Here is a 12,153-nt window from a genome sequence, read left to right on the forward strand (position 1 = left end):
CCATTTCTTAATTTAAACATTAATTCGTGTAGACCGAAGACTTGAACTATTGAATGATTGGTTTAGGTCTTTCATTAGCCGTAGAACCTAATTTAGTTAGATGGCTTAACTAGGCCTCATTTTAAACGGTCGATGATTTAGATCTGTATAATAAAACTAGGCCTCAGTTTAAAGTTAGGTCGATGAATTAGATCTGTATAATAAATGGCAATAGAAGCTAGGAGTGGGAAAAAAAAAATTTGTAGTTCGTGATTCAATTTGAATTTGATTTGTGTGTAATTTGTTCGTTTTGAAACAAATCAAACTGTTCAGTCCGAATCTTATTCAAATCACACTCAAGCTGGGTATAATTCTTCCAAAATTAATTCGCCAACTATTTAGATTCGAATCTCAAATAATGTAGGAATCCAACTTATATCACAACTCAAAATTGTTAACATAATGATAACTTATAATTATAGTGACAAATGAATTATTCGGGTTTGGTTATTTAAGTTATTTAAAATTAATTCTCAAAATAGATACAATTTTTTATAAATTAAATGTACTAGAAGGATCACAATATTTTTTGTATTACCTATAAGTGACTTTTAAACCGGGATCAATAACTCAGAATCCAAACAATTTTTTTTTCCAATAACTCATAAAGAAATATATTAATTTTTTCTTACAACTACAAAAAATCCTAAATGAAAAATGTTGATCCGGATTATTTGTAACAGTCTTTCTAATAAATCAAATTATATAATATTCCATCTATTTTCAAATAAATATATTAAATATTTCAATAAAAAATAAATAAATTATAAATATTTCTATTTAAATAAAAAAGTTGAAAAATGCAAAAAATTTAAAACCGCAAAAACCTTTTGCATTTCTTTTTTTTTGAAACCGCAAATTTTTTTTGTGGTAATTCAGTCTAAAATCGCAATTTTTTTTTGCGATTGAGTAGATTTCGAAATAACGCGAAAAGCTGGATAATTTCTGAAATTTTATATTTATTTTGGATATTAATAAAAATTTCGGCCCAGAATCAGTTATGGTTTAATTTTTATTTTGGTGACAAAAAATAATATTGTAAAATCCGGAAGAGAAACTTTTAGGGGTGAAAACTGAGCGGATAATGCTGATACCATATCCGCATCCGTCGGATAATGAGCGGATACGAATACTGATAGTAAACGGATATCAAAATTCAAAACCAAATCCGCCTTAAACGGATACGGAACGGATAGTTCACGGATACGGATTCGAATACGGATACGAAACGAATACGTATCGGATGATTGAGTCACACAGACTTGAGAGCAAAAAAGTTTGAAATCAATTCGAAATAGAAGACCAATTAAGACAAGGTAAACAAAATCAAATAATTAATAATGCCTATTGTTTGAAGTATTAACGCCTCTGGTTTATCATTCTTTTGAAACAGTGAAAGAATAAAAAATTTGCTCCGGTCAAGAGATGAAGTTAGTCCCACAACAAAAATCAAATTCAATGTGAGGCATTTATATACCAAGCTCTACTTCTCTTTTCATCCCACGTGAAAGGATGCTGAGCTGGACATTTCAAGTTCTCAACCCACGTGAAGAGCTAGATGAATTCAAAAAAGTTAAAAGGTCACCATTTGGAGAAAGCGGACTCAATTCTCAAGATAATTGGGCGTATCCGAATCCGGTTCTTATTCAGTGAATTAGAATATTATCCGAATCCGGTGAATTAGAATATTATCCGAATCCGGATATTAAGCGGATACGGATCGGATTATCCGGCTCCGTTTTCAGCCCTAGAATATTATCCGAATCCGGATATTAAGCGGATACGGATCGGATTATCCGGCTCCGTTTTCAGCCATAGAAACTTTACATGAATATTAAACAACTAAATTGTTCGATCTCAATTTTACTCAATTTTTTTTTTTTGGATATTAAACCGCTGAAAAAAAAACTGCGCGGTTGGCCAGCAAATCATTATTTGATTTCCTGTTTCTGGAAAATGTTCAATATTTGATTTTTCTTATACTTATTTCAAAGAATAGTAAAAAAAAAATTCTAAAAAATGTAAAATTTAGTTTGCAAGTACATATTCATATGGAAATCATGTTAAATGGTTCGGATCGATCTTTAGAATTTTGAAAAATCAAATATTAAACCATTGCATGGAGGCCCTCTATGCTACGGATAGCACCGTAGCCAACTCCCTGTTTCTGAATGCTTATGACACATCCATCATACATTCTCTCCATTTTAGATCAGGCATCATCCATCTACTTTTGTATCTCCCTGAATAAGCCTTCGTTTAATTGAGCACATCAGATAGCACATTTTTATATACAATCATTTGTCAGAACCAAATTGAAGGGGGACAGTCCGATTTTTTTAAAAATATCCCAAAAAAAAACAAATTATTAAGAATAACCAGTTTTTTGGAAGAATTTTAAAAATGCCCAAACCGAACCGCCAAATTTCCTGGCGGTCCGAAATTTTTTTTTTTTAATTCCGAACCGCCAAATTTCCGGGCGGTCCGAATTTTTTTTTTTTTTTAAAAATCTGCATTGCAAATTTTTTTAGGCACCTCTGATTAACATAGCAAACCACCTTCAAAAATAGTGAAAATTTACCGACATGCAGTTTGGACATGGTATAATAGGACTGTGAAGTTTCATACAAAATCTTCGAACAGGTCGTGACATATTGGCTCTCAAAAATTGCCAGAATTGCTGAATATTTCATTCTAAGTCCAAATTTGCACATCTGGTTAACATAGCAAAACACCTCCAAAAGTCGTGAAAATCATCTGGTTATCTATTTTTGTTTTTAAAATGCAAACATGTACTTATTAACCAGATGTGCAAATTTGGGCTCATAATGAAATATTCAACAGTTCGGGCAATTTTTGAGAGTCGATATCTCACGACCTGTTCGGAGATTTTTTATCACACTTCACAGTCATGTTCTACCATGTCAAGACTACATGTCGATAAATTTTCACAATTTTTGGAGGTGTTTTGCTATGTTAACCAGATGTGCAAATTTGGACTCAGAATGAAATATTCAGCAATTCAGGCAATTTTTGAGAGCCGATATCTCACGACCTGTTCGGAGATTTTGTATCAAACTTCACAGTCCTGTTGTACCATGTCAAGACTACATGTCAGTAAATTTTTACGACTTTTGGAGGTGTTTTTCTATGTTAACCAGATGTGCAAATTTGGACTCAGAATGAAATATTCAGCAAATCGGGCAATTTTTGAGAGCCTATATCTCACGACCTGTTCAGAGATTTTGTTTGAAACTTCACAGTCCTATTCTACCATGTCCAGACTGCATGTCGGTAAATTTTTATGATTTTTGAAGGTGATTTGCTATGTTAATCAGAGGTGCAAAGTTGAGGTGCCTAAAAAAATTTGCAGTGCAGCTTTAGAAAAAAAAAAAAATTTCGGACCGCCAGGAAATTTGGCGGTTTGGGTATTTTTAAAATTCTTCCAAAAAACTGGTTATTCTTAATAATTTTTTTTTTTTTGGGTATTTTAAAAAAAATCGGGGACTGAGTGGTATCTGCTAAACAAACCAAATTCGTTGCTCTTTTCTCAGAAAAGCAGGTTCGTGCTTTTTTTCATCATAACCGTTACAATATTTTTAACAGTTCAAATTTGGTGCTCTTAATTTTTTTTGGAATCCGAATATGCTGTTCTTTTGAGATCCGCACGACTCAAATTTGCATTTTGAAAGTATTTGAAAGTGATTGAAGAACCTTATAAAAGTACTTAAACATTAATTACTAATATCTGCTCAATTTGACACCACCGGTTTGATCACATGCATGCTTAGCAAAATACGACCATAAAACCACCAAAAATATATTTGTACACACATTAACCAAGCATAGAATAATTTCTAACTCCCCTAACAGAAGATTACATCAATTGCACATATTAATAATTCCAGTAATTGAGGGGTATGAAATTTGTGTAATATCTAAAAAATGTTGAAATCAAAGGTTTCCAAGCTTCCCTGTCTAACCATTTTAAACATAAATATACCGCAGCTACAAAAAAATTCAACCAGAGCTGCTAATGACCATAATCGAAAAGAATGACATATATACTGAGATTGTACAATCTGCATGCATCCTGGCACAGTATATAATATGTAATAAAAACTGCAAACCTGTGTAAAAGTTGTAGAAATTACATTAAGAAGGTAAAATGTGTAATAGAAATTACAAAGGATAAGCAATTATTGTAAGGTTACAATGCCATTTAAAGCTCGAATACCGGTGGATATATAGCCTAAGTTGTACGCACATATACTCGAGATCTTCAATTTTTCCTAGGCGAGGGTGGCGTCGAAGGTGGAGATTTCGGAGTGCAAAAGATAATACCATTTTCCGGGTACCCGGAAAAGCCGGCATCAATGCAAGCTCTGTTGCACTCCTTGGCACAATGCCTATCTTGTCCCTGGATCTTCTCGCGGCATTTTTTCATGCATTCGCACAAGCAATTCTCTTCCCCCTCCACTGGTTTCATCACTGTGGCTGAGAGAAGTACCAATGCCAGTATAAAGATCATTGCTGCCTTCGCACCGGCTTGGTTTCGAGCCATCTCTGCTAATTTCTTTCTTTCTCCTTGTATGTTCTCTCTCCCTCCTTCCAGAGATTACTTTTTTGCAGTCCTGAAAATGTGTTATAGTTTAGGGGATATAAAGATCATTTGAGATTCTCTGAGGCAGATTAGATGGATAGAATTCGCATTCAGAAAATGAAATATGAGCCCCGCAATGAACTGGTATCACCACATTTCAGTAAATAAAAGAGCACAGGGTCTTGCAAAATTGGCTATACAATGTGCTCCAGGTAAGTTTCGTTTTGTAGGTGCTAAAATTAGAGAGCAGCTTTATCCAGAAAAAAAGATAGCGTACAGTTAATTAGTTACATAAAACGGGAAAACCCTTCAATAAATATCGTTAGATTTAAATCATCCATCTATCACCTGCCATTCAGAATCTGCCACACGCGTATGATGCACAACAACGATCTTTCCGGAGGAATAAAACCTGAGGATCCAATTATCTTATCCAGCTATTTTCTGCTGGATATATACTATAACAATGTTCATGTCGTACTGTGTTTGAATCTTTCATTTATTGTACCGAACCGCTACTTTAAATTTAAGATAAAAAAGCTAGGCATAGAAATTTTAATTTAGGACTTATTTTAGGGATTGAATCGTGAATTTTCTGCCCCAGAGTCACTGTTGATGGACCCCCTAAACCCTAAATCCTAAACCTCTAAACCCTAAACCCGGTCCCCCCACAATGACTGAGAGAGCAGGTGATCTGCTTCCCTTATTTTATCCATCATACTTTATCCATCATACTCTGATATGTTTCCTTTTATTGGGAAAGCGAGACGCCTCATGTTCTCAATAATTTTCTCCTCGGTCCCTGTCAATTATTCAGCGTACAGGGAAGCTTTTGAGAAAATTATATGTTGATTAATACAACAATTTTCAAAGTTACAACAAGTTACAACAAGTATTTTCTACATTTTCAAAGTCCAAATCGTCGATCCAAACCGTTAGATGTGATATCTACAATAAAATGTGTTTGGAGACCAAATTTTACATTTTTTGAAATTTTTTTACTATTTATTAAGATGAGTACAAAACCTAGTCAAATTCAGACCATTGAATTTTGCTTTATTGTAGAGATCACATCTAACAATTTGGATCGACAATTTGGACTTTAAAAATGTAAAAAATGCATGTTGTAACTTGTTGTAACTTGATCCCGCCTCAATAAGCAATCATATATCAATCTAATTTTAAGCTAAACGATTGGTTGTTATCTTTACCTTATATAAAATATTATATGTCGATAAGCCAGACACATATCTGTTGACCTATGTTACATGGATACGGGTACATGTATCGTATCGTATCCGATACGATACCGATACAGCGATACGACATTTTTTTAAAATTACGGATACGATACACCTATTATCTATTATTTTTTATTATTTTAATTACATTATTAATTCAATACTTGTATTATATAAATTAAATATAAAAAATTCTGGATAAAGTGTATTGTATATGTTAAATATAAGAGCTACTACATTCTAATAACAAAATTGAGCTAGTGCAGTGGTAAAGGAGCTGTTACACTACAGGTCCCTGGTTCAAATCTTGCTTATAGCATGAGTTTTGCTCAATTAATTGGTCTACCGCGCTTACGGCTCACGGTGCACACAAAATGTGAAATGGAGAGAACACTCTGGTCCATGCGCGGTTCACAGGAGGAATCGACATTTCAAAAAAAAAAGAAAAAAAAAAGAGAGACGGTTCCACATAAAAAAAGGGAAGGAGCCGAAAAAAAAGCCATCTTCTCTTCCTTATTGCTGTTTTGTTTACGCTTTGAAATTTTAAGTGTAATTAGATGTAACTGAAGTGATGTTAAAACTTTTATTTGTTTATTAATACAATCGTTGTTTGCGCAATTCGCCCGGCAACCTTAAAAAAAATAAAATGCAGATGCTAAACAATGTTGAGATATCAGATATGGCTTGTGGACTTAGCATTTGTAAATCTGTGTTCTGTAGTTTTGTACCCGCACGCGAAGATATTCAGGAGAAAACAATAGCATCGATGTCGTGTGTCAAGCTGTCAGGCGTAGCAGCAGCACCTCTTTGGAGTATGATATTGCGAATTATACCCGTATTAGTTATACCCCAACGGCCCAACCCAAATATTATGTACTAATGGTGGCGGTTTAAAATTTGTTGGTGAAATTCTGGGATTTGGCAATTAAAAAAAAAAAAAAAACACTCTCTTTGAAATGTACACGTGGAAACGTTTAGATAATTAATGGTATGCAGGTAAACATTAATTAATGAAATAATTAGCAAGGACAGATAGACCAAGATATATGAAAGAACATATATATTCAGTTTAGCAACGTGCCAATATCCATGTACTAAACACAGTATTCATTAGCTTTATTAACAGCATTTCGCACTTTTATTGCTGCAAAACCACCACCCCGAAACATGGAAGCAAATTCTGTTAAAACAAAAACAAAAAACAAATGGGGTTCCTAACTCACTGAAAGATACAATTAGACAGGAAAGACCAACAATAAAAAAAATAACCAACAAAATATTCACAAAATGTTAGTTGCAAAATTATAAGACGCGCAACCATGTTAAGAGCATGCACAGAGACGGTAAAATAGCCACTCTTTTGTATGCTTAAAATATCATTAACCAGGTCAAGTATCACAAATCTATTTCATAGAAGTTTGTTGCAGTTGTCTAAAATAAAACGATGACATCAGAATCGATACCAAAGTTGAAATACTAAATAAGGTTTAACTAGCAGAAGCTGAAGAAGAATTAGTCTTCTCACGAGGTGGCACCCGCAATACATTCTTCATCATGTCATATGAAGTGAAACCAATCGCCACTGACGGCACAACCTTGTAAAAAGAGTGCAAAAAGAAATGAAACGAGATAAAAAAGTAGCAGAATGCCAATTTTTTCAATCCACCAATGCAGAAAAGCCAATACGTTTGGTATGTGCAAGGAGACATCAAAACGAGAAGAATTATTCAAACCTTATATTTTAGAATTGACTCTTTTTTTTTTTTTTTTTTTTTTTAAAAATAGCCTTCAGAATTCAGATAATAATTAATTAGGGAAGATCATGTTTGGCACTTCAATTATCAATCTTTAGTATAACTTTTCCTGTATTTTCTCGGCATTATATTCAGTATAAAATATAAATTACCTTAATATAGTTAAGGCTCAAGCCGGCAAACAGCTGTCTCCATCCCTGGCTTCTAGCAATGGCAGCGAGCCCTTGGAATGTACCAGTTATTCTTGGCCCCTCCACTTGATCTGTCAGTCTCTGACTCTGAACCTGAATAATATAACACAATAACGGTTTTATAGAAAACTTCAGCAAACAAAAGGAAAGACAAATAAGTGGCTGTTACAAAAGGTTTCAATAATATAGTCTCATTGCCCCCTGATCCAATAACCCCATCATATTGGCCACTATTTCAAACCTTCCACTGGGGCCTCTCAAATACTTGTGCTAAATTCATACTATATTTCTAATTGCTTCTACCCCTTTTCTTGTCCCTCTTATTCTGTCTCATTTGACTGCAATCTTGAATCACGACCACTTGTTTACTTCAGAGAAATTGAATGAAAGAAATAGCATCTGTGCAAAGATAAACAGAGGGGACAAGTTTCTTCCCCCCAAAAAACAGTTCCAAAGATGTGTAGAGAAGCATACCTTTTTAGATCATTTATCTGTTTCATACAAATATTGGTTTTTGCAAATATGGAAGTCTTTTCCACAAGAAAACATCAATACTGGTTCTTTTTTTGCACCCAAAAATAATCTCAATAATATAGCGAGAAAAGAGACGTACTTGCATTTGTCGCCTGACAACATCCAAGGGGTAAGTCAGAGTCTGGCCGAACAAGCCAGCTAAGGCACCGCAGGTGAGACGCAGTGTCACTGAATTCTTGTACTCTTCAGGCACTTGTTCCTTTAGATCTTCATATATGTAGAATTTGAGACCCGCATATGGGAGTATACCTATTAGTGTGGGGCACACTCCCCTATAGAGAGAACGGAACCCACCTTCCTGATAAACTCGCTTAAACACATCTCTAATACCAGTGTAAGCTGGAGGTGCGCTTACTCTCCTTATAATATTCTTTCCTCCCTGGTCGGGATCTCTAACCTGTATTGTAAATTAAACAATAAGATGTAGTTTTCCTATCAAAGTACGAAAAATTAAGTTTCCCTGCTCTCCTTACAAATTACACAAGGTTTCATGTAGCAGGCAAACTACACAGAGAAAGGCTACGGTACTATGCATAGCGCGGATTGGTGAGATCAATATTTTTGTTTTCAAAGTTCAAATAGTTGATATGAACCGTTCAACATGATTTCCATATGAAAATGTACTTGCAGACTAAATTTTATATTTATAGATTTTTTTTTTTACTATTTTTTTAGATAGGTAGAAAATCACTATTTTTGAATGGTCTAGAATCTTTAGATTAAGTGAATTTCTACATATCTATAAAAATATTAAAAAAAATCTAAAATTTGTACTTTTTTATATGAAGGTCATGTTGAACGGTTCAGATTGATTGTTTGGATTTTGAAAATGGAGATATTGATCCATAGCACGGACCAATATGCACTATGCATGGTACCATAGCCTCACTCAACTACATAATATTCCTCACTAATCACTATATAAATAAGTTAAGCAAATAATAACACATATTGCCAAACTTTGATTTTAACCAAATTGACATGTCGATTTTAACCATACAAAAGATAATCCACAAGCATGCATCTCTGTTTGATCTTTAGCTTAATTTGCTTCGAGTAAGTAGATGTGAACTAGTTGATACAAAACAGAATATACTAATCTTGTGAGTACCTGATAAGCAAGCTTGGTGCGAACCAAATCAAGAGGGTAGGTACATAGAACAGCAGTACCACCAGAGGCTGATCCAGCCAAGAGATCCACAAAGGGGCCAGTACCGAGGTAAGAAGAGTAGTTATTCAGTAAATAGCACCGGTATCTCTCATATGTCATGTAGTGTAATGCCGCATATGGGGCTATCCGAAGCACACTAGCACCATTTCCTCTGCAGAAATCAAATAACAAATACATGTCGTTGTTATTTAGAATTTAGATGTGATCATGTGATGAGGTTCAGAATTTATTACTGTACTTTGTGCATTCACCAATATTTCTTATATTTGAAACTGACACCTCACACCCAGCAATGCAAAACCCACCTTTTACCTTCAGATCATTGAGACAGAAGAGTTATATCGTGCTAAATGTTAATAATATCATCATACACTGTTTTGTCCTGAAATCAAATAAGCAGGTGTACATGTTGGGTTTCCAGCAGTATGGACTGTTACTTGAGTCAAGACAAAAAGCTCCAATGCGAATTGATCATTTCTTACTACTGGCAACAAACAGGAAGAGGAGGGGGGCAAATTGATCATTTCTTTCTGCTGGAAACAAACAGGAGGGCGGGGTGGAGATGAGCACCTCTATCTCTCCCCCCTCACCTCCCTCCATCTCCCTCTTTGGCTCTTCACTCTCAGTAAGTTGCTGAAGCTCCCATTACAGCAACTCGTCTTGCTGCAACTAGAGAGCAGCAACTTGTCTGTGCTGAAGCTCCAATCAAAGGAGTCATATGTAACGGACCCTTCAGTGCTGAGGGTCAGCAGTACCTTTACTGTGATCTTATTGACTGTGGCGGCCAGTGTGCTGTTGCCACAAATTGCTCGGTTACGGTCAATCTGATCGAGCTTTGTCCTTTTTTTTTACATTTGTTCTCTGCCCATTTATTTTCTCTCTCTGTATGATTGTAGGCGACCACTTACTCGAAGTAGGAAAAGGAAAGAGCATTTCTACTAACACCTTGTTTGGATGGAGAGTAGAGAAAGGGAGGGAACGGAAAGGAAAGAAAACTTTCTGTCGAATCGTGTTTGGTTCACAAAATTCCGTCGAAAGGTTTCCCTCCCAATTTGGGGTGTAACAGATGGAAAGAAATTTTGTTGCAAATATTTTTAGAAAAAATAATACAAATGCAACCTTATATCTTACCTGTATAATTCTCATACAAGTTTTTTGTCACAATTCTAGAACAGCCACTGAATTTCTCATTAACCTTCTAAATTTTAATCAACCAAACAAGAAATAAGACGGAAATGAAAATTAAATTTATTTTCCCTCATTAATCATCCAAACATGAAGAAGTTAAATATGTTAATCTTCCTTTCTATTCCATTCCATTCCCTTCCCTTCCTTCCTCTACTCTCCATCCAAACAAGGTGTAAATTTTGGTTTCAACAGCGGCAAGTAGTTTGCAAACAAACAAAGATATGTTTGCCTATAAATGCAAGCACTAAGTGATGCAGGTTTTTTTTTTTTTTTTCAAAAAGTGGTTAAATAAAAGGTGTTGCTAACACCAAAGAAAAATAAAAAGAAGAACGAAAGGAACTTACTTGTAAAAACCAAGAACGCCTTCTGTTTGCTTTAATCTTCTGAGAGTTTGAAAAACTCCAAGAGACCTATATTCTTGAGTCCTCGTCTACAACAAAGTATTAAATATTGAAAGTAAATAGGGAATGCTTTCTTCTTGTCTGTACCAAAGCAAAATAATGTAAATGGAAAAGAGAATGTTTTGAGAATCTGTTGCATTCTATTTTGTTAGCAGAAATCAATTAGAGATTTAATCTAGATATTGATTAGAGGTGTATATACCTATTGATTAGAGGTGTATATACCTATTGGTGTTTTTGACCAGAAATTAGGTTGAGACATCCCACCCAATGCACTCCAATTAGAAGTTGAATTGCAAAGGGTTAAAAAGAAATTTAAGGCAACAAAGCCATGCGGTCAAGGCACGATCAGAACCACACAAAAAGGAATGATCTTTAATCAAAATACAAATTAAAAAATTTCAAGAAAACCAAACAATGGATCAATACGACATACCTGTAGCAGAATCTTAACCCGCTCCAGCGGAGCCACCGCCGTTTTGGAGAAAGCACCAGCTGCGCCTCCAGCTATGAGCTCCTTGACATACACGGGCACCAAATCGAGTACGCACACGTCAACATTCGCCGCCGCTGATGTTAGCGTTGACCCCTGAGAAGAATCCATCGCCCCGTAGTCCCGAAACCCCGATTCCTCGTGCTAAGAAATCGACTTTAGGGTTTCCAATCCAAAACCCCAAAATACCTGATCCCAATTCGCCCAATTTGATGGAGCCCTTATCCCATCGATCGCGGGAGACGCTAAGTTGGGGCTCGGTGTCGGAATCGGCCCCGGCGAGGAAAAGACTCATCAAACGGAGGCAAGCGATTGGAGAGAATTCAGCTTCGCCCGATCAACCGATCCGATCGGAGGTGAATTCCCGTACGCTTGAGGAGGAGGATTAGGCAATAAAAATTGAAATAGGAAAGTCGAATCTAATTAGACGAGCGGAGAAGAAATTGAGATTTATTTTTATTTTTAATTTTCCTCTCCTTTCATTCGGCCGCCTGATTTGACGGCTCGCAATTGGTTGGGGAGGAAATTTGTGGGGACT

General features: G+C 35.4%; 1 protein-coding gene across 1 annotated transcript; it reads right to left on the minus strand.

Moving 5' to 3' along the window:
• Positions 1-7,170: 7,170 nt before the first annotated feature.
• LOC144547369 (Mitochondrial substrate carrier family protein) lies at positions 7,171-12,153 on the minus strand. Its single transcript, XM_078295994.1, has 6 exons — positions 11,559-12,153; positions 11,066-11,151; positions 9,474-9,684; positions 8,442-8,759; positions 7,790-7,921; positions 7,171-7,478 (listed from the first exon to the last, which is right to left on the minus strand). Exons 1-6 carry the CDS (start codon positions 11,724-11,726, stop codon positions 7,371-7,373), a joined length of 1,023 nt encoding a protein of 340 aa, XP_078152120.1. The 5' UTR covers positions 11,727-12,153; the 3' UTR covers positions 7,171-7,370.

This window comes from Carex rostrata, chromosome 31 (genome assembly GCF_964058835.1).
Source record: "Carex rostrata chromosome 31, lpCarRost1.2, whole genome shotgun sequence".
NCBI lineage: Eukaryota > Viridiplantae > Streptophyta > Magnoliopsida > Poales > Cyperaceae > Carex > Carex rostrata.